The 23,951-nt window shown below is 37.7% G+C and overlaps 1 protein-coding gene across 1 annotated transcript in view; it reads left to right on the top strand.

The window, feature by feature from the left end:
* Positions 1-355: 355 nt before the first annotated feature.
* Positions 356-23,951, top strand: part of TMEM175 (transmembrane protein 175) — a 49,639-nt gene continuing 26,043 nt past the window's right edge. Inside the window, exons 1-7 of the mRNA XM_044680617.1 lie at positions 356-441; positions 7,801-8,066; positions 8,255-8,293; positions 12,534-12,631; positions 16,602-16,653; positions 18,346-18,381; positions 19,752-19,835. Coding sequence (XP_044536552.1) covers positions 7,914-8,066; positions 8,255-8,293; positions 12,534-12,631; positions 16,602-16,653; positions 18,346-18,381; positions 19,752-19,835 — 462 coding nt within the window. The 5' untranslated portion in view covers positions 356-441; positions 7,801-7,913. The remainder of the gene's footprint in view (positions 442-7,800; positions 8,067-8,254; positions 8,294-12,533; positions 12,632-16,601; positions 16,654-18,345; positions 18,382-19,751; positions 19,836-23,951) is intronic.

Here is a 23,951-nt window from a genome sequence, read left to right as displayed (position 1 = left end):
CGCCGGCGGCCGCACCGGCCCCGGCCGGGGGCTCCGCCGGCCGACGGGGGAGTGCGGGGAGGCGGCCGGGAGGCCGGCCGCGAGCCTGAGGCGCCTCCCGCGCGACCCACTCGGCGGCACCTCTGCCGCGGATCAACAGTCAACCGCCCACCGGACCGCCATCTTCCGCCCCAGCGCGGTGACGTCGGCGCGAACGTACCGCGTCAGCGACGAGTCACGGCACGGCCCGCTCCATTGTACGCCGCGCGCCCCAATCCCGCACCTCTTCTCGGCCCCCCCTCCCGCTACGAAACCGCGTAGCCCCTTGGCCTCTGCGTCTTTACGGCCCTCCTGGGCCCAGAAGGAGACGCATGCGCCGTGATGGTGAGAATGCGTTGTGACAGCGAGAGCGCGACGTTCCGGGTAGCAGGGTCTCGCTAAGGCTCCAGTGCTGACTCTGAGGTAAATTAGTCTTAGTTTTTGGGACTCGCGGGACCGGGCAGGGAGAGAAAAGGCTGCCCCCAGCGTCAGCCCGGAAGTGAGCGAGTCCTGAGGGAGGCCCTGATCAACACTAACGGAGAAGACAGCTTGCAACGAGCTAGTTCTATACAGGATAAGTAGGAAATGATGAACTAGGGAAGGCTGCCTGTAGCAGGTGGGATTTTAGTTGAGCCTCAACGGAAGCCTGGGAAGTCAGTGGACAAAACCGATGAGGAAGTGTTGGAACCCAAGGAGACAGCCAGTGAAAATGCCCAGAGCCAAATAAATACCAGCTATTATTATCGAGGCAGTCATTTACACTTTTAAGTAATATTGTTGAGACATTTTTCTTCACTCCTGTGTGAAATCTGACTATCCACTGTTTGCCCCCATTGCTTCTAGCTCTGTTTTCTGATGCTCCATAAAATAAGTCTAATCCCTCTTGCATATGATGGAAAAAGGAGGAGCCAGAAGGCTGAAATCTTAAGACAACAATCCTGCCTTCTCTTTGCCTACCCTGCTGCTTTGCCCTTCAGACAGGCTGACTTTACTCAGGCTATTGCAGCTGCACCCTCCTTTGCGTGTCATTTCCTATTCTTAGAATGTAAACAATTTGAGGGGGGGAGGGCTGTCTGCTACCTTTTGTATTTATATCTCTAGTGCTTTGCAAGTAGTATTTAATGAATGTTTTTTCATTCATTCATCCCAAATAAATATCACCAGTTCCTTCAATTCATCATCATATAGATGGCTTGGTGGATAGGTTCAGGCCCAGAGGCAGGAGTTCAAATCCTAGGTTCAAATCTAGTCTCAAACACGTCTTAGCTGTGTGACCCTGGGCAAATCACTTAACTCCCATTGCCTAGCCCTTACCAGTCCTCTTCTTTGGAACTAGTACACAGTATTGTTCCTAAGATGGAGGATAAGGATTGGGTTTTTTTGTTTGTTTTTTTTAATCATCATATTGCATGGTTTCCAAGTCCCTCACTGATTGCCTTTTTTGCTAGTTGAAACCCAGTGTATCAGAGTTTCACAAATAGAGGTTCCCTGGTCATAATACTCTGCTTAGCCTTGGAAGCAGTGGTAGGATCTGTCTTTTATATATAATGAATCAAGGAGGACCTTCAAGAAAAATTGCCTCTGATATGTAGGCCTAGAGATGCAGAATGATACATTTTCAGACATGGTTAATGTATGGATTTGTTTTTGCTTGACTATGCTAACGTTACAGGGAAGGGATAAGAAGAGGGCTAATGATAATGTGCAAGGAGGGGGAAAAAAAGGAAGAAAAGATGATGCAAAGAAAATGAGCAGAAGCCTAAACAACACAGACAAATTTTGGATAGTTTTAGAACTGTGCTAAGTTGAGTGTTGTATGCATACATATACATAGTTTAAATTTTTACTAATGAAATTTATAGTTTCATATACATTATTTTTTTCTGTTCTCTTTATGTGGAAATTTTTGTTGCTGTTTGTCAAGTTTGGAAGAAAAAAATTTTAACCCCCTCAAAAAAAAAAATTCCAAGCCCTTTACCATTCATAGTGGAGGAAAATCCTTTGAGTGAAAGGAATATAAGAAAGCCTTCAATCACATCAAAGTCCTTAAAGTACATCAGAGAATTCATTCAAGGAAAAACTTGCTTTATTGTAACAATTTTGGACTGTTTTTCAAAAGAAGTCCTTTGCTTAACCCCAGGGGATTCCGACTAGAATACAACTAAGCATTTTGTAACTCAATTTTTTTTTTTTTTTGCCAACTTGTAACTGTTACATTCTCTGGAGGGCAGCTTCCTAAGGAGCTCAAATATCTTTCAGCCTTGTTTTCTCCCTCTAGAACTTACTTTGTAGCATTGAGTCCTACTAGTTGCTAAATCTGATAACTTTTTCTCAAGCTTCATGTTTCTTATGCACATTCCAGAATGTTAAACATGAACCCGACGTTTACATAGAAACCATTCCAAATCTATGTTCCCTCTTACCTGATTCCCATGGGGACTCCAGGATAGAACCAGGTTCAGGGTCACAGTGCCACCTGTTGAGTCTCTTCAGGAACTGCATATCTGTCATCCACACTCCAGGATATATGTCAGTGCTATTCTTCCCTCCCAAAAACACATAGACAGATAACAACCCCTAAGAAAAAGTCTCCCAAAGTGTGCATGAATCTCCTCACCTAGAGAAAGTATTAAGAAGTTTTTGTTGAAAGTGCTCAAGGAATAACTAGTTTTCTTAGAAAAGATGCAAGAAGCACTAGAAAGTAAACTAGCAAAGAAGTTGTTTGTTTTGTTTTTTAATTTCTTCTCCTTTGTTTTTTCTTCGTGGATGAAAGTATGTCAGAAATTTGAAGTATCATCTACCCTACATATCGAACTAGCCCACTTGCTGTTGGCCTGGCCCAAAAAGCTGGCTAATTCTCTAGCAAAGGAAACAGTATCAGAAAGCTTGGTTCACACCTTCATCCCATTTTCTGACTCCCAAGACAGAATAGGACACCTTCCCAATAACCTCAAAAGCTGCAGTTTAGAAGCAAAAAAAAAAAAAGTTACCAAGTCACCAAGAACAACTGCCTAACAGAATTTTTTTTTAATCATTACCTTGTCTTAGAATTGACAGGTGTTAGTTCTAAAATAGAAGAGTGTTATGGGTTAGGCCAGTAATGGTGAACCTTTTAGAGACAGAGTGCCAGGCCCCTGAGCAAGTGCTGGGTGGGCCCTACCTCCCCCCTTACCCTACACAGGGGAGAGAGAAAGTGAGGAATATCTTCAGCAAGTGTAGAGAGGGGGAAAGGAGAGGCCTAAGTGTTCCAGCTCTGCCACCTGTGAGCTGCCCACCTTACCCCCCTATGCATTCCCATTGGGCTGCTGAGCAGAAGGGCAAGTGATGTGAAAAAATGTTGTTAGGCATGGGGGAGGGAGGGAGCAGCTCTGCCAAGTCCCTCCCTAGTAATAAATTCTGGGTGGAGGGGGAGAGAATGGTACATGTGCCCACAGAGAGCACTCTGCATACTATATTTGGTACCTATGCCATAGGTTGGCCATCACTGAACTAGGCAATTGGGGTTAAGTGATTTGCCCAAGGTCACACAGCTAGTAAATATCTGAGGCCAGATTTTAACCCAGATCCTCCTGACTCCAGACCTGGCGCTCTCTGCTTAGCCACCCAAATGCCCCCTAAGAAAATTTCTTGAGGTCTGACACAGAAGTAAGAGTTTGCTTCAAAGAAATAGCAGAAACACTATCTGCTCAGCAGAGAATAATAAGTAATCAGCTAGATTCTCAATCTCTGAGCTAGTCCTTAGAGAGGTAAGGAAGCTAGAGTTACTTTTCTTATTTGACTCATGCAGAACAGTCTAGAGAGTTTTTGTTAGTCCTGATCTTTGTCTTACTACAAGCCAAAACATGATCTAGTATGTAATTTAACATGGTTTGTTATTCTCAAAATGGTTTTTAAACTTATATTAGGCCTCCCCAAAAGTGGCTGGCAGCACAGAAGCAAGATAAAAGTGATCTATAGTAGGAAGTGAAACAGAGCTACTATGCAGGAACTTAAGATGAGCCTTTGTGCCCAGATAAATGGTGTGACAATTTGTAATAAAATCATAATTTGGAAAGATTTCATGGGCTTTTTTGACTTAGCATTTCAGAGTCTAGATTTGGATTTGCAAAACCTTTGGTGCCCACAACACCTTATTTCCTTTTCTCCTACTTGATAAAATAGCATTCTGTGGAAGAAATGAGCAAAAGTACTCTGTGATCTGATCCTGGTCTAATGCTGAGGAATAGAATCACCTTAGATCATACTGTGGATCTCAAATCAAAGTTCTGCCCACCTAGTATTCTTTTGTCTGGGAAGCTATCCAACTCCTCCCAGTCTTTGAATTATTAGGAATTCAAAATGTACTTACATACAATACAATTCTCTGGTTATATTGTTCATTACACAATAAATCTCCAGAATATCATCTGCTAAGAAAGGCAAAATTGGGGGCAGTTAGGTGGATTGGTAGAGAGCCAGGCCTAGAGATGGAAGGCCCTAAGTTAAAATCTTTCTAGCTCTGTGATCTTGAGCAAGTAGCTTTACCCCCATTAACTAGTACACACCACTCTCTTGCCTTGGAACTGATACTATTAATTCTAAAACAGAAGGTGCAGGTTTTTTAAAAAGAGAAGAAGAGGGGGCATCTGGGTAGCTCAGTGGCTTGAGAGCCAGGCCTAGAGACGGGAGGTCCTAGGTTCAAATCTGGCCTCAGACACTTCCCAGCCGTGTGACCCTGAGCAAGTCACTTGACCCCCATTGCCTACCCTTACCACTCTTCTGCCTTGGAGTCAATAGACAGTCAATAGACTCTTAAGATGGAAGGTAAGGGTTTAAATTTAAAAAAAAAAAAGAGAGAGAGAGAGAGAGAGAGAGAGAGAGAAGAAGAAAGGCAAAGTTAATCATTTGAAGGGCAAAAGTTAGGCTAATTTATAGTTTCATGTATTATTAGAATTTTGAAAGATCTTAACCTATTGTTATTATTAAAATTGATATAGATGGATATAAATAGAAGCATTAATATTTTGTTTGTTTGTTTGTTTTTATATTTTTAAACCCTTAACTTCTGTGTATTAGTTCCTTAGTGGAAGAGTGGTAAGGGTAGGCAATGGGAGTCAAGTGACTTGCCCAAGGTCACACGGCTGGGAAGTGTCTGAGGCCAGATTTGAACCTAGGACCTCCCATCTCTAGGTCTGGCTCTCAACCCACTGAGCTACCCAGCTGCCCCTAGAAGTATTAATATTTTAATTAAAGCCATGTTGGAAAAATAAAGATCACGCGCCTGCTAAAATCTAATTCAAATTCCCTGCCATACCTTCTGCCCACCTGGCTCCCTCATACCAAAGAGAGCCTACCTCCCATGACCTCAGGAGTATTATACTCTTATTTTACATAATCACACTTCCTGTCTACCTGCATTACAAGAGGGATCATGGGAAATGTAGTTTCCCAGTCCCCTAAACATCCATAGGAAGTTTGTCATATATCTAAATATTTAAAACTCAAATTCACCCCAAATAACCCTCAAAGGAACCCCCAAAATTCCAAATAACACACTATCCAAGTTTTTCATTTTAAAAAAGGATAAGATTCAGAGGAAATGGCATCCAGGTCATAGAGAAATAGTTACAGTACTAGACCTAGAACCCAAGTCTCCTAACTCCCAGGCTAGCCTTTTTTTATTTGTTTATTTATTTAATTAGTTAATTTAGAATATTTTTCCATGGTTACTGATTCATGTTCTTTCCCTGCCTTCCTCCCACCCCCCTCTAATAGCCAATAAGCAATTCCACTGGGTTTTACATGTGTCATTGATCAAGATCTATTTCCATATTATTAATATTTGCATTAGGGTGATCACTTAGAGTCTATATCCCCAATCATATCCCCATCGACCCATGTGATCAAGCAGTTGTTTTTCTTCTGTGTTTCTGCTCCCACAGTTCTTTCCCTGGATGTAGATCTTTCTCATAAGTGTTCTTTCTCATAAGTCCCTCAGAATTGTCCTGGATTATTGCATTGCTGCTAGTAGAGAAGTCCATTACATTTGATTGTGTCACAGTGTATCCGTCTCTGTGTACAACGTTCTCCTGGTTTTGCTCCTTTCACTCTGCATCAATTCCTGGATGTTGTTCTAGTTCACATGGAATTCCTTCAGTTCATTATTCCTTTTAGCACAATAGTGTTCCATCACCAACAGATACCACAATTTGTTCAGCCATTCCCCAGTCAAGGGACATCTTCTCATTTACCAATTTTTTGCCACCACAAAGAATGCAGCAATGAATATTTCTGTACAAATCTTTTTCCTAATTATTTCTTTGGGGTATAAACCCAGCAGTGGTATGGCTGGATCAAAGGGCAGACATTCTCTTAACACCCTTTGGGCATCCAAATTGCCAGGCAAGCCTTTTCCAAGTTCCAGATTTAAATTCAGGACTACTAGGCATAGCAGCACATCAAACGCAAAACCTTCAAACATAACTTATCTTCCGAAAAAAAACATCCTTTCCTCTAATTTCCCTGTTTATGTTAGCACTAATTTCCAAGTCATACACAGAGCTTATCTTGGGAGTCTTCTCTGATAGTTCACTTTTATCCCCCATATATAGTGGGCATTTTGTTTCTACTTCTGCAGTATTTATCACATCCAAAGTGGTCTAGCCATTCTGAAAAATAATTTGAAATAACTTGAGAAAACTCACAGAACTGTTCATACCCTTTCATTCAACAATCCCACTAAAAGATCTCAAAGATAGAAAGTACCCCCATGTATCAAAATAGTCATAGAAGCATTGGTGGGAGGGGGCTGTAATCTAGAAACAATTAGGTACCTTTTGTTTGGGAAATGGGTGAACAAATTGTACATATCAATGTAAAAAATGTAATATGTTATAAGAAATAACAAATATGAGTTCAGAGAAAAGACTTTAGAACTGATACAAAGCAAAGTAACCAGGCTTAGATGGTCCAGAGCTCTCTCTTCTCAACTGTCATATAGCTACTTTTATTGGGGTTACAACCGTGTATGGGAGGAAGAGGAGAGCCAAGTGGTCTGATATGAAGTTATCATCAGGAGATACTAACTGTTGGAACCTAAAGCAATAGGTAGAGCAAACATCTAGATCAGGAATCCATATGGCCTAAGGTCTTGATGCTAATTGCTTGTAATTGCTTGTTTTTGGTAAAATAAGGAGCCTGAAATAACTGACCAGTCTTCCAAGAGTGTAGCCTTAGGGAAGGGCTAGGAATTTGGCAAGGTTGAGGCTTAATTCAACTCAAGGTTACAGAAATCAATCATAAGCAATACAAGAGTCATTTTTTGAGCACTCTTAAAATAATATCAAGATTAATGTATACCTAGATTGCTACATTGGACAATTCCTCAACCTTGTTCTCAGTTGAACCAGCTCAGGTGCCCATTCCTCCATGAAAGCTTCTCTAAAAAAGCTAACTAAAACTAAAAAAGCAATCTCTCCTACAAATTTCTTCATTTATTTATCAGTTATTTGGGTAGGTGTCTTTTCCTATTAGATTATAAGCTATTCAGAGCAGTCCATAAAACATGGTGGCTATTTAAAAAAATTTTTTTAATTGGATTGGAACACAATTCAAGGAAAGCCTTTTATGTCCTTGTGGTGCTAAAGTGACATGCTAGGTGACCCTGGAGTAAGGACTGTGTGTGAGCCAGCTAGCTGCCTTGTAGAAAAATTTACGGAAGTGCTTCTTTTACATGACCCTTTCCCTTTTTTACTTCAACCCTACTGGACATCATCTATGTGCCTTTCTTGCTTTCCTTCTCAGATACTGCTAAAACCTGGAGAAGTAGAATCTGGACTCTGAAGTTCTTTTTGCTCTGGGCATGTTCAACAGCTGTCAGAACAAAGTTTCCAGCTAAATAGGAAGCTATTGACCCCATGGCTGGAGCAGAGACCCCAGAGGAGGATACAGATGTGCAGATGGAACTTTCAGCAGACACAGGAGATGAGAATACCTGTGAAAACACCCAGTCATCCCACCGAATGCTCAGCTTCAGTGATGCCCTGCTCTCCATCATTGCCACTGTTATGGTGTGTATGTGCTCCTGGTCCACACCTTCCCTTGGTCCCTAACATCTCTCCCTGCCCCCATACTCCAGACAAATGTGTCCTTGCTTAGGCTTTAGACTGCCTAAAGGTAGTTCAGGAGAAGAGAAACAGTTGTTTCTTGGGACAAATACTCTTATGACCCACCTTGTTTTGTTTCTTTCCTGTTGCAGATCCTGCCTGTGGCTCACACGAAAATCTACCCTGACCAGGTATCCACACAGTGCCCTGTAGCCCTAGAGCTTCAGGGATTATCTCTTTGTTGCTGCCACAACCACTAGTCTTAAGAAATGATGCTTAATTCCCCAATTGGCAATATTAAGAAAGTAGTCAACCCTTTGTTAGAGCTTAATAGAAAATAGGTTGTTGTCCTCCTTGGAACTTAGTACTAGTTGACATATCTTTGCAGAGTCAGGTTTGGCTAATGAAATATTCTAGTTAATCAGATCTGTTAACTCACCAGGTAGACAGCTGAAGACTCAGTCCTATCGGAACCAGAGAAATATAAGACATGGTCACTGACCTTCAAGGAATTTATAGTCCAGTTAAGGAAAAAAATATTGACATACATAAAATAACACATTCCAAACTCTGTGGCCTTTTAATTAAGGGCAGTAGAAATATAGAGGAGAAGGGGCAACTAGGTGGCTTAGTAGGTAGAGCTCCAGACCTAAAGTCAGGAGAACCTGGATTCAAATGTGGTCTCAAACACTTCCTAGCTGTGTGACCCTAGACTAGTCACTTGTCACTTAATCCCATTTGCCTAGACCTTGCACTTTTCTGTCTTAGAATTGTTACTAAGACTGAAAGTAAGGGTTTAAAAAAAAAAAAAAAGAAAAAGTTTAGAAGAGAGAGAGAGAGAGAGAGAGAGAGAGAGAAGAGCAGGTGAAGTAGCTGGAAAGGTTTGGTGCATGCCTATGGGCAGTAAGTATAGAAAGGAGACTAGCTTTAGTGGAGTAGAACAAGTATGAGGAGCAGCAGGAAATAAGGTGTGACAAGGTGATGGTTAATTTAACAGAAATCCAAACTTACATGTACAAATGAAAGTAGCCCTTTTTGGAGGTTTTTCTGATGCTGCTGCCAGTGCTCAAAACATTTTCAAACTCCACTTTCGGATTCCTTTAGAGCCTAAACCTCATTGGCCCTCAAGAGTGAATTCAATTTTGGAAAAAAACTAAAAATGCCATCCAGAGCAAAGCAAAATAATAATAATAATAATAATAATAATAATAATAATAATAATGTAGATGATGCCAGTTTGAATGGTTTTTTTTAAGTGACCATAAAGTAATATGTCATCTCATGCTGTTGGCGCTGAAAGAAGTTCCAGAGAAGATGTCCAGATATTATAAATAGGAACAGCATCCATGGAATAAGCATGTTGCCTCCTACATACCTAGAAAGACAAAAGCTTATTTGAATGTATGTGCTCTGGTCTATTAATTGCTTTGCAGCCACACCCCCATTTTATGGTTAATAGAAGCCCCATATTCCCATATTAATTCAACTTAGCAAATATGAAGTGCCTATTATGGGTAGAATACTGTGAATAACATTAAGTTTCATTTCATTTGCTATAAAAATGCTGCTTTACATGCATTTTCCACTTAACTTTATTTGGGTTTTTTTTTGGGGGGGGGTTATATGATTATTCTCTTACAAAAATAAACCATACTGAAATATGTTTTGCAAGTCTCATTTTTTCCTTCAGACATTTATGAAGGAGATGATTATTCTTTTAGAGACTGTATTTTGTAGCAATAAAATATACCTACCTTGTCTATCAAAATTATTATACAAAAAGGATTCTAAGCCAAATTCATCCTATCTAGAATATATTCTTTGGACTTTTATGAGAATAATACAGCAATTCTCCACTGAAAACCTACTCAGATTTTTTAAAATTATACCTCAATGCCTTATCATGATGTGAAAGTGACCCTGTGTTCTCAAGCAGAGCAGCAGAGTGTGTCAACTTTGGCAGTACTTACTCAAGTGAGGATGCTTCAAATAATGGGCGTTGTGCCCATTGTCTGAGGACCAGAGTTCATCAGTAGGGCAGGTTCAGAATGATCAATTTTTTAGGCCACAACTACCCTAAAAGACAAGTTATTAAGATATAGAAGGATTATGAGCTGTGCCACAGAGGAACTCTCCACTCTGAAGGACAAATTACAAATACCTAAAATATTAAAATAAGTAATATGGCTATAGAGACTGTCATTGAAATGAAAGAATGGTCCTTTATAATTTAAGACATGTGATAAGAAGATAAGTTAGTTCCACTTAACCCATTCACAGGCTCTAGGATGGCAGACAGCCTATTTCTAGCACCAAAAAAGGCTGATTTTTTTTTAATTGAGTCAAAAAAGATCATAAAATTGGAAGGGAACTTAAGAACTGATTTAGGCCATCCATGCAACTTTCAAAAAAGACCACAACCTCACTGTTTTCAACAAGTTGGATAAAAGAAATGTTTGTACTTAGAAGTTATCTAGGTAACATCTCTACTTAGAAATAGAATTTAGTATTTGGGAAAATACTCATAGAAATGCAACTACTAGCTTTGAAGCTTAGGTGATAAGGTTTAAAACACTTTCTAGTAACTTAGGCAGCACTTTTATTTTTTTAAATATTTAGATTTATATCAGCCTTATAGATTTAGATATAGCCTTAGATTTATAGCATTTGTAAGTATATTTGTTGATATTTTATGTGTCATAAAAATACTTTTTGATAGCAAAGAATTGGAAACAAAGTAGATGTCCATTAATGGGAAATAGCTAAAGAAACTGTGCTGTGTGAATTTAATAGAATATTACTGTGCTGAAAGAAATGAGAAATGTGAATTCAGAGAAGCATAGAAAGACGTACTTAAACTGATAAAGAATGAAAGAGACAAGAAAACAATATACACAATGACTAAAACAATGTTAATAAAAAAAATACAAAATCATCAGAAGTGAATGTTGCAAAATTACAAAGAACAAGCATGGCCCCAAAGAAGAGATGTGAGGAAACACCCCCCCACCCTCCACCCCCCCTCTCCTTTGCAGAACTGAAGGTTCATGGGTATGGAATTTTAAAACTTTTTTATGGATTGATTAATCTTCCTGATTTTTTCATCTTCCTCATTATTTTCTTCAAAAAAAATTTTTTTTGTTTCCTAAAATGGCTTTTTGGGAGAAGTGAGAGATACTGATGAAAATGCATTTTATTTCTCCATTCATATAGTAAAACTACCATTTAAAGTTTGGTTTAATTTCCTCAGAACAAATCCTTAGCAATAGGATTTATTTTCTGAAGTGATGAGCATAACTAAGTCATTATTTAACTGAATTAGGCTAATCTGGTTTAATACACACTATTGCCTAATGTAATTTATCTTATATATATTATAATAGGATTCAGTATCTTATATAGGCCACTTTTAAGAAAAATCCGTTTCTAAGTTCTATAGTCCTCTCAGTTTCTCTGTGCTTTATGACCATTTACTGTTGAACAGGCCTTTTTTTATCTCCATCTGTGCCTCAGTTTGAGATCATTTCACTACTTAGTCACACTCACTTCAGAGAAAGACCTGGAAAAATCAATGAGCTGAGTCCACCAATTTTAATGCTTGACATGGCTCTTAGCAAGTTTGCTGGCAGTGGAAGAATGCAACTCTTAGATGAAGTTAAATTTGGAGATTAACCATGGATTCCAGGAAACCCATTTAGCTGTTAGTTTACCCTTTCTTCCTCATCCCAGCTTCTTCATAGCTGAGCATCTAGCTACTTACTCTTTGAAGATAAAAAAAAAAAAAAAAGCCTCTCTATCATACTTAAAAATTCAATCTAATTTAGTCCCCCTGTTTTCCGAGACCCTACTCCTTGCTATTTAGCACTGGAACCCAAAAAAATAATTTTAAAACTCAAATATATGAGTTTTAGATTTTCATTGTTTTTGTTTTACCACAAGTTACACAGTTTTGGAGGAGAAAGACTCAGATGATTTTTGTCTGTTATTTATATTCCCATCATTTTAAAAGGGTGCAGATGGGGCAGCCAGATAACAGTGGATAGAGTGCCAGGCTTGGAGTCAGTCATTCATTCTGGTCTCAGACACTTCCTAGCTTTGTAACAGTCATTCAGCCCCAATTGCCTAACCCTTGCTGCTCTTCTCTCTCAGAATTGATACTAGGACAGAAAGGAAGGGAAGAAAGGAAGAAGATGAGAAGATGAGCTATGACATGGCCATGACCAGTCTATAGTAGGGAATAAAGGGAACTTAAAGAATTCAGGTTAATGTACAGATTAAATATGTCACCAAACAGGTGTCCTGCTACTCGAAATCTTAGAAAATGGATAGTGTTGCCATTCTTGTGTGATTGAAGAGTTATGTCATTTGTTCGTTAGTAAATACTAGATACATGCCAGCTTCTTCTACTGATAATACTGTCTTTCATTTCAGCGGTTTGACAAAAGTATACAAAAACTTCTAGCAACTAAAATTGCAGTTTACCTGATGACATTTTTAATAGTAACTGTGGCTTGGGCAGCACACATAAGGTATGCAAAATGGGATGTGTTTTTTTTCTTATGTCCAAAATCTAAAAGGACAAGCAAATTTTGCTAACTTGCTACATTTAGTCATTTCTTTGCAGTCACAATGGAAATTACATTAAGTATTCATTGGGACTTTTTCATCTAAAGATTCAATTAGAGTCTGACAGGTATCAAGGAAGGAGTAAAATCAGTCAACATATTATGGTAAGAGATGTCTGCCTTTCTTTCACAGAGTTCCACAGCAGTAAGAATAATTTGCCCACATCCTACACAGTGAATACTGTCAGTCATTAAGCATTTAGTAAGTGCTTCCTGGTATGCCAGGCACTATGCTGAGTATTGTCATTTACTATGACTTTAGCAATCCCACAGTGTCCAGAAGAGGAACAGGACATAATGAAACATGACAACCACTTCTGTATTCCTGATTATACAGGAGGAAATGAAACTACTACCTTTGCTTTGTTTAATGGATTAACAAAGAATACTTAAGTTATTTTCATAAGGACTAAGGAAATATCCTGATTGGGGAAATTCTCAATACTCAGGAAAATCTCTGTAGAGGTAATAAACCTTTATATTCCAAAAAAAGCTTTTTGCTTTTTTTCCCCTCTCTTACTAAACTTAGGGTGTTTTTAAATCATTTTATTTATTAATACAAATGATTTTCTTTTTAATCTATTGATAAATGAATCCTAAGGATTTCCCCCCTTTTTTCCCCAGTGATTTTGATAAATTCTGAAGAACTTCTCAGAACTACGGAATTTTAGAGTTGAAAGGCCATCTAAGCCAACCCATACCCAAAAATTAATCCCTTCTACAAAATAGCCAACAGGTATCCAAACTCTGCTTGAAAACATATAAAAGGAGCTCACTAACTCTCAAGAAAGCTCATTCCTCTGTAATAGAAAATTTTTTCTTGCCACAAGTCCAAAATTTACCTACTTACGGTTTCCATCTATTGCTCCTGGTTCTATCCTCTGGAGCCAAATACAGGAAGTCTAAATGCCCCCTTCCAGATATTAGCCCTTCAGGACAAGTCCTCCATGTGCATTGTCTCCATTTCTTGCTACTGATCCTCATATGGCACAGACTTAAAGACCTTTACATCCTAGTTGGCTTCTGAATACCTTCTAACTTACTAATGTCCTGCCTAAATTGGAGTGCCTACAACTGAACTCAATACTGCATTCCTGGTCTAACTAGGGTAGAGTACAATGGAGATCATCAGCACCTTGTTTCTCTAAGCTATGTTGCCCAAGATCACATTTGCTCTTTTTGGCATCCATATCACACTATTGGCGCATACTAAACTTGCAGAGTCCACTGAAATCCCTAGATCTTCTTTTTCAGACAAACTAACATCTAGCCACATCTTGCCCTTTCTATATTTTCGAAGTTGATTTTTTTTAAAGACTTAAATGTAGGAGTCCACACTTATCCCTGTTAAATTTATTCTTCTTAGTTTCCGAGCAATGTCCTAGTCTATCAGGATCTTTTTTTTGTGCAGATTATGTCATTTAATACATTAGTTCTCGTCTACCATCACCATTCACCTCCCTTTGTGTCATGTGCAAATTGGATAAGCAAATTCTCTTAGATAAGTATTTCTCTTAGGAAATGAGATTGTTCTGCCCCAAGGGAAGAGTTGGCAAAGCGCTTTCATTGTGCCCTGTGAACAAAAAATATGAGAAGGCTTCCTGTTTTAATGGAAGCAACCCTGGATAAAAGCTATTTTAACACAGGTTCTGTCATTACTATGTCTCCCTTCCTGTCTTGCAATGTTTTCTTTTCTATCTTCTGTTGAGGGATTTAAAAAAAAAAAAAAAAAAAAAAAAAAAAAAGAGGTTGGATGGAACCCTTGCTTGGCTCAAAGGACCAAAAAAAGGCTTATTTTTAAAGTCATATCTCATCACCAGTTCCTAGCATGGATTTTCAATGCAGAATTTGATTTTTGAAATATTAGTGTTTCCTTAAGTTATAAACATATATTTGTATATGTATAGATATAATTTACAACTTCATACAAGCTTATAAATATGATTTAAACATGTTGGCTGCCTTTTTTAAGTGTATGTTTTTAAAGGAATGTCTCAAACCTGTTTTTTAATAAAGGTGTCTCTAAAAGAGTAATGTGATTTCAATACCAAAATATGATTCTACTTCAAAAAAAATCCAATTTGCATGTATTTTCTAAGATTTCTATAATGTTCTAAAAGCATTATATACTATCAAAAATTTCCTCTACAAATCTGAATTCCTCAGAAATATAAATAGTCAACCTTGGAGAATCAAAGCACCAGACAAAGGATAAGAAGCCCAGGGATGAATTTTAGCTCCTCAGACTAATTGGATTCCAGAATATCTGTGTATGGCTGGTTCACAGAAAGGTGTTTTGTTTTGTTTTTAAGCATCTGATACAAAGTCACTTTGTGCCCTGTGTCCTCCATGTTTCTCTAGTCAATCACAGTGGCCAATTTAGTTACAAACCAGTTCTGGAGACAGAAGGTCAGACCATTCCAGGTTTGAGCAAATGCTGACTAAAGTAAGGTAATCTTAGATGCCAGAGCAATCCGAGTTATGCTGTCAATTTTTTTTTTAATCCTGGGAAATTATATTACCTTTTAGGCTAGATTGATGTTACATAGGATGATCCTGGGATCCCCACATCTAACTGCTCCCAAGTTTGCTCTTAGAAACAACTGTACTACTCAGATGTATCATGACCAGGACCCACAACTCTAGATCGAAACCCAGAATCTCTTTATTTCCTTAATGTCTTCCCTCACAGGGCTCCCCCATCACCCCTGGCAGCTCTACTGGCCCTCTAATCTTTTCCCTAGTTCATTTCTCACCTCTAAAAAACCCCATTATTTTCCTATTTTCTCTACCCCCTCAGTCTCTCACACCCCTCCCCATCCATGAGCTTCCTATTCCTCTTTACCTTCCTTACCTGGCCCATCCTCTTTCTAGCTTGGTTCTACAACCCCTGCATTTCTCATCTCTATATTTTCTCCCCTCAGTCTGTGTAGTACAGTGAAAAGAATGCTAGATTTAGTCAAAGAAACTGGATTCAAACCATAGTTCTTCAGTTTACTACCTTATATGCCCATGGGTAAGTCATGTCACTGTGCCTCAGTTTCTTCATCTGTACGATGGGAAATTGAACTAGATCTGAGGTCTCTTCCTGCTTGAAATCTTCAATACTATAAACTGGCCATCAAGATGCACCCCCTAGAGCAAGTTCAAACTCTTGAGCTTCCTGACCTATTGGGTCTGTCAAAAGAGTAGAACCCTTCATGGGTGGTGGTGTGGACTGTGTCACCTGCTGCAAAGAGAGTCTTTAATTAAGCCAGGCTTCCAGTGCCCTAGAAACCTGAAATTAAAAGTCCATAAGATATTTGTAAAGAACCTGCCCTAGGCACAAGAGAGACCAATCCTAGAAACCTTACTCTAAATCTAGCTTTGAGTTTTATTTTTATTTAATTGCTACAAGGACAAGCCCAAGAAGTGCAGGTGTGACAGACAGCCCCTTCTGACTAATTTCCACTATAACCATTCAATATCTGACCTCTAGGAATCTAAGCTACTACCTCCATTCTTCAGCATCTAAATTTGGATCTAGTTCTACCTGTCATTGACTCTGTAGCAAGGCATTTAACCTCTGTACCTCTGTTTCCTCATCTATAAAGTGATCATAATGATACCTACACTATCTCACAGGATTATTGTCAGGTTTTATTACTAACAACAAGTAAATATTACACCAATACTCTGAAAAAGACATGACTATAAAAAAATACCTTAAGTTTGTTGAAGTTATATGGTCAGAGGGGAGATTTTTTTAAAAGCTTTCCAAATCCTTTCTGATGCTTGTTAACAAATATTGCCAAATATAAAATTAAACATGAGAATACAATTATTATTTGCTATATTTCTTTGATTTTTTCTTTTTTTTATTACTTTTTTCTAGACTATTCCAGGTAATTGGAATGATAGATGATACTTTGGCCTTACTAAACCTGGTAAGTTTTCTTTCTTTTTAAAAATAATTTAAACTTAAAATTTGAATCTCACAGAAGTGAGGCTAATGAATAATTCTTCTCCTCATGTTCTAGGATAATTCGTTTAGTCTTGTTTCTTATCTAACATAGTTAGAAATTTGTTTTGTTGTAGAAAAGTCTTTATTTCTCCTTTTTTAAAAAAATGTTATTTGAGGGGGCAGCTGGGTAGCTCAGTGGATTGAGAGCCAGGCCTAGAGATGGGAGGTCCTAGGTTCAAATCTGACCTCAGACACTTCCCAGCTGTGTGACCCTGGGCAAGTCACTTGACCCCCATTGCCTAGCCCTTACCACTCTTCTGCCTTGGAGCCAATACACAGTATTGACTCCAAGACGGAAGGTAAGGGTTTAAAAAAATTTTTTTTAATTAAAAAAATGTTATTTGTTCAGCCACTTCCCAGCTGTGTGACCCTGGGCAAGTCACTTGACCCCCATTGCCCACCCTTACAAATCTTCCACCTATGAGACAATACACCGAAGTACAAGGGTTTAAAAAAATATGTTATTTGACCTGTGAGTCCCAGGCATGTCAGAGCATGTTAAGGAATAGCCAAAAGATAAAGCTAGATAGTTTGAAGTTAAGAAGATAAATTCTATAGTTGCAATTGAACATGAGTTGGTGTGAGATGTAACCATGATGTGGGTCTCTAGGATACCAAGCAACAGTTTGATGAATTATGATTTCTTTTAAGCTAGACTCAAAATAGAGAGAAGAAGGATGAGAGTGATTCCCCCTAAAATCAAATCTGACATCTTTTCCCCCGCTCTCATCTCTGTACCTTCTGCTTATTGCTCCTAGTTAAACAGTGGCACCAAACAGGATGTATCTTATGCTCTATTCCACCTCATACTCCTTCAAGTACTTTAGACAACTGTCATATATCCCCCAGGTGTTCTCTTCTCCAAATGAAACATCATCCCCTGTTTCTTCAATTTATCCTTATATGTCATGATTTGCCTTCTTCCTGATTGCCCTCCTTTGATTATCTTGTGCTTCCTAAACTGTGGTGTCCAGAACTGTGCTCCAGTTGTGTCCCAACCAGGGCAGAGGTCAGTGGAATTATCACATTCCTAGTCCTAGATAACATGCCTTTCTTAATGCAACCTAAGATCATACTTGCTTTGTTGGGTACTAAAACCCTCCATCAAATACTACTGTCCATTTCTGTTTCTACTTTCTAGCAACACTTCTTCCATCTTAAACTTTTGTAGTATATTTTTTAATTCAAAAGAAAGACAACATTTATTTCTACTAAATTTTATCTTGTTGGCCCAGTGTTTTAACCTATCAAGATCTTTTTGGATCTTGATTCTTCTATTTAACATGAACTATCCTTTCTTTTTTTATTTCATCTAAAAAATGTAATAAACATGTCATCTGTACCTTTATGCAGGTCATTGATAAATTCTTGAGGGCCAAGCACAGATCCCTATGACACTAAGAAAAAAGGAGGGAAGAGGGTTCCTTGTGTACTTTAAAAAAATTAGGATCCATGGTAGTTTCTTCTGCCCTGCCCTTGCCCCAAAAGAGACCTGTGAAGTCACTGGTTCCCCCCATTATTTTTAGATACCCAATAGCTAAAAAGAGAAACACAGATGGGGATGAGCAGGTGTTACTTTGATCAAATAGGTTAATGACATTTTTTTCTTTTACAGGCCTGTATGATGATTATTACTTTCTTGCCATACACGGTAAGTCAACTTAAACACCCCCTGGGTACTAAACATTCTTCAAATGTCTCCCAAGTTTATCATATTTAACCTTGCCTTTTTCTCTGCTGTGGAAGAGAAAAAAAGAGTAAACCTAGACCTTTCCTTAGGAAGTCTGGGAAAAGGCAAATCTCACACCCCTGGTACAACTAAGTACTAAACTGTAAAACACCAGCAAACTCTGGAGTTTACCATAGAAAAGAGAAAGATTGTAGAAAGGGGAAAGAAAATATTTATTTGAAGGGCATTTCTATGAAAAAAGGGATTAAACTTGTTCTGTCTGGCCCCAGAGAGGAGAACTAGGACCAGTATATATTACCAAGAGGCAGCTTTCAGCTCAGTATTACAAAGAACTTTCTCACTATTGAAGCCATCCAACAATGGCTTGTGCTGCCTCAAAAGGTAGTGAGCTCACTGAGATTGGAACTGTACAAACAGAGGTTAGATAAACACTTGTCAGGGATATTGTAGATTATGCCGAGTAGAGGATTAGATTAGGGGACTTCTACAGTCCCTTTCCATGAACTTTTAAGTTCTTTGGGTACAATGTACCATTTATACAAATATGCAGGAATAATTCTGTGGATTTTCAAATGTATCATTATGTTTTGAATTATTTCAACATATTAAAAGGTATGTATTTAGAAGAGCTATGGTTTTCTTTAAATTTTGAAGCAATTCATCTTAAGTCATCTTCGTAGCTAAGGATACAAAAATAAGTGTTATTTGTTAACTACACAGTCATGGATAAATCTCAAACCTGAACAAAACCTCAAGTGTCGAAATGTGCATTTCTAAACTTTCCCAAAGATGGGAAACTTACCAGTTTGAAATAAACCCCTCCTAGAATAAAGGGATGAACCAACTACATCTTGGTAAGCCAGTTGTGCCATTAGGGCCTTGAGGGCTGATTACAATCTCTTGCTAACCACACTATAAGCATCTCTCTCATATCTTTCTCCCTCATCTCTCTCATTTCTTAGTTTCTCCTCTTTTCCCATTTCATACTCACTTCTCTCTCTCTCTCCTCTTTTTGTCCTTCTTCTCCATTGTCTACCTTTCCTCTTTCCTGTTTCTTTCTCAAATCTCAGTTTCTTTTTTTTTTTTTTTTTTTTGCCTTTCATCCTTCTCTATTATATGTGCCTTAGGCCTGCACTTGATGCTCAGGGGTCCAGAGACCATTGGCTGTAGAACTAGATGTTCTTTGATGTTCCCTTCTACTTCTGTATTTTATTGTAGAAATATTTAAAGTTTAAGGTGAGATGGTGGGGTTAGCTTCTAATTTCTTAACATTTCTTTACAAATGTTTGGTGTATCAGTGGAGGGCTTAACATTTGAACTCTCCTTTTCAGTTTTCCTTAATGGCCTCCTTTCCTGATGTGCCTCTGGGTATTTTCCTGTTTTGCATTTGTGTTATCGCCATTGGCCTCAGTCAGGTATAGTTCATTCAAATGGCTTCTTTAAAAAAAAATAAGTTCTATCAATGATTTTTTTTTTACTTCACTATTTCCTTCTAATAGCCTCATTATCATCATCAACATAGAACTCTTTCTTATAAAAAAGAGGGAGTTACACAGATATATCAAACATGTCTGACAGCGTATTATATGCTCTGCAATCATAGTCTACCTCCTCTTTTTCAAAATCAATCAATCAATTAATCAATAGACATTTATTAATGCCAGGAATTGTGTTTGCTCTGGGAGTACAAAAAGGGGCAAAAGACAGTCTTTGGTCTCAAAGAGCTTACAGTTTAATGGAGAAGAAAATGTACAAACAAATAACTATAGACAGGATAATTAGGAAATAATTAATAAAGAAAAGGCACTGGAATTAAGAGTCAGGGAATATTTCTTACAGGAAGTGGGATTTTGGTGGGGACTTAAAAGAATCCAGACTAATTAGTAGTTGAAGTGAAGGAGAGCATTCCAGGCATGAGGGAAAGCCAAATAAAATACCCAAAGCCAAGAGGTGGTGTAGCATCTTGTTCATGGAACATTTTGCTTTATTTGGGACCCTTTTTCTCTGTCTTTGACCTCTTTAGAGGTACTTATAATCAGTAATGTTAACTTTAGGTCAGAGTTTATGACTAATTTTGTTCCTTTTCTCACATACTTCCAAATTGTTTTCCAAAATGGTCAGACATATTCACAGCTCCAACATCAGTGTGTTAGTGAATCTGCCCTCCCACAGCCCCTCCAATATTTGTCGTCTTACTAATTTGCTAAGACTAAAGTAAAACCTTAATTTTAATTTTATTATTAGAGATTTTTAGCATTTTTAATAGGTTGTTGATATTCTGAATTTCTTCTGAAAACTTTTCATTCATATCCTTTGACCACTTATCCACTGGGAAATGACTTTTTGTGTAATTTCCCTTTTTAATCTGGATTTTAGACTTTTTCAATTATATTTATTGCAAGGATTTTCTTCCCAATAAGCAGTTGTTTTTCCTTTTGTTCTAACTGCATTAATTTGGTAAGCAAAAGTTTTTATTTTATTTTATATAATCAAAATTATCTATTTAATCTTTTATGATCATCCCTATCCTTTGTTTTGTTAAGAATTCTCCATCTAACCATAGCTACAAAAAATATTCTATTTTTTTCTTTAAACATATGACCTCTTATATTTAGGTCCAGTGTTTTCAGAGCTTATTTGTATGTACATGGTATAGTATACTAGTTTAAACCTAATCCCTGACAGACTTCTTTCCAATTTTCTCAGTTATTATTAACAAATAATAAGTCTTTGCTCTAACAGCCTATATTCCTAGGTTTTTTTCAAAACCTAAGATTCTGTATTCAGTTGCTACCAGATTTTGCTTACCAGGGCTTGCTTCCCTGAGTTCAGACTTCTTCACCTGCCTCTGCTTTGGATTCTGACTTCAGAACAATCAGAACTGGTACAAAGTAGAACAGGCTCCTCAGGAGATGGGGATTCCTTGCTCCTAGAATTTTAGGTAGAGACCAGATGAACTGTTTGGCAGTGATATTATAGAAGAGATTCATGCCTTAGGAATGGGTTGGGCGAGGTGATCTGAGATTCTAGAATTCTATACTTAGCAGACAGGAAAATGAAATATATTATTACTACTTCCACCTCTTTAGTTTATATATATGCATTATCCTTCAATCTACTAATATATGCTGATTCCAACTATGGCATAAAACAGTTATTATAACAAATAGTATGTAATGATCCATCCCCAGGGCCCCTGGCTTTACTGAAATATAAATTCAGGCTGGAACCAAGAAAGGGTCTCTGGGATTCAGTGCCATCCCCAAGAAGGATATGCCTGACATGACTCCTACATCTCAATGGCTCCAAAAACCTCATTTGGTAAGGGGTGGAAGAATAGAAATAAATTGGGGGGCAACTGGGTAGCTCAGTGGATTGTGAGTCAGGCCTAGAGATGGGAGGTCCTAGGTTCAAATCTGGCTTCAGACACTTCCCAGCTGTGTGACCCTGGGCAAGTCACTTGACCCCCATTGCCCACCCTTACCACTCTTCCACCAAAGAGCCAATGCACAGAAGTTAAGAGTTTAAAAAAAGAAAGAAAGAAAGAAAGAAAGAAAGAAAGAAAGAAAGAAAGAAAATTGGAACTCAGATGAAAATATGTATTATATTTAACATAAAGATTTTAAAAGCACTTCAAATCCATATTTACTAATAAAAAGGGTTTTTTATACAAAAGGACAATATTAATAACAAAAGAGAAAAGGGGAAAGGAACTGACAATCCCAAAGGCCAAACTTCTCTATCTGTACTTGAAAAGGGTTTAAACCTCAGAAAAATACATGTTTAAAAACAGAAATATAACATATTTTATTTATTAGTTTGACTGGTTGAAATAGTTATAGAAGACTAAGATAGATTTCACTCCTATAAGCAACACCAAGAACAAGAAGAAAATAATAGAAAACAAATGAAAATTATTACTTATAACAATAAATGTGCATATCAATAGCCTTAGAACCCTAATGAAATAGGAGTTAAGAACAGACTAATAAACAGGAAAACATTTAATGCAAAAAGTCAAATTGACAAAAAAGAAAACAGTAAGTCAAAGGAAAGTTTCAAAAATAAAATTTTAAATGAAAGAATATTTGAGTTGATAAATAATAAACTAAAAAATTTAAAGGAAACAGATAATTGTTTTTTTTAATTCCCAAACTGATATAACAAGAAACCATGATTTAAATAAATTAGTTTCAGAGAAAGAAATGACCAGTCATTAAAATCATTAAACATTAAAATAAACCCAATCAAAAAGTGCCTAACCCAGACAGATTTACATGTAAATTCTTTGAATTTTTGCAAAAACAAATATTCCTATATTACAAATATTATTCACAGATATAGAAAAATATGGGGGCAAACTAAGTGGCTCAGTGGATTGAGAGCCAGGCCCAGAGGCAAGAGATCCTGGATTCAAATTTGTCCTCAGACACTTCCTAGCTGGGTGACCCTGGGCAAGTCACTTAACCCCATTGCTTACTCCTTACCACTCTTCTGTCTTGGAACCAATCAGTATTGATTCTAAGACAGAAGGTAAGTGGAGAAGAGAGAGAGAGAACGAACAAACACTACCCATAGAAAAATATAGAACATTATCCAGTACCTTTATGAGGCAAATATGTTAGTGATTTTTAAATTTTTTAAAAATACTACTGATGAATATAGGTGCAGAAATGGAAAACAAAATAAATAACAAAGTAGATAAATACATTTTTAAAAATTATTCATCATAACCAAGCAGGATTTATGCCAGGTATATAAGACTGCTTCAACATGTGAAAAATTAATATCATACAACATACAGAAAAAAAGAGTAATTATATCAACACATAAGGGGAAAGACCTTAATAAAAGCCAGCATTCACAATCAAAAGTATCTACCTCAAGCCAACACTCAGTGTAATGTACAGTAAAGAAATAAGGATATTCACCAAGATGCCCACCTTTACCACTTTTATTTTATAACTAGAGATTATAAGACTGGGGGGGGGGAACATTGATATTAGAGAGATCAACATTGAAAAGAAGAGGTCAAAATATCATTATTTACAGATGACTTGATAGTTTGACTAAAAAATCCAACCATCTCACCAGTAAATTATTAATAGAGACAATAAATGAATTCAACAAGGTTGTAAGATACAAAATCAATATACAAAAAACATTTGGACTCTTAACTACTAGCAATAAAGATCAAGAAAACATAAAAACTCATTTACAATAACAAAAAACATTAAAAAATTAGGACATTAATCCAGATAGAAATAAATGTATAAGCCCATCTGTTCAAAGACTACGATTAAATTGTATTGATTAAAGTAAAGGGCCCCTTCTGTCTTAGAGCTGTTCCTGAGACAGAAGGTAAGAGTTTTTAAAAAAGGGGTGGGGGTGGGGCAGCTGGGTAGCTCAGTGGAGTGAGAGTCAGGCCTAGAGACAGGAGGTCCTAGGTTCAAACCCGGCCTCAGCCACTTCCCAGCTGTGTGACTCTGGGCAAGTCACTTGACCCCCATTGCCCACCCTTTCCAATCTTC

Source organism: Gracilinanus agilis, chromosome 6 (assembly GCF_016433145.1).
Source record: "Gracilinanus agilis isolate LMUSP501 chromosome 6, AgileGrace, whole genome shotgun sequence".
NCBI lineage: Eukaryota > Metazoa > Chordata > Mammalia > Didelphimorphia > Didelphidae > Gracilinanus > Gracilinanus agilis.
Note: the sequence above shows the minus strand (reverse complement) of the source record. Positions and strands in the feature narration are given on the sequence as shown.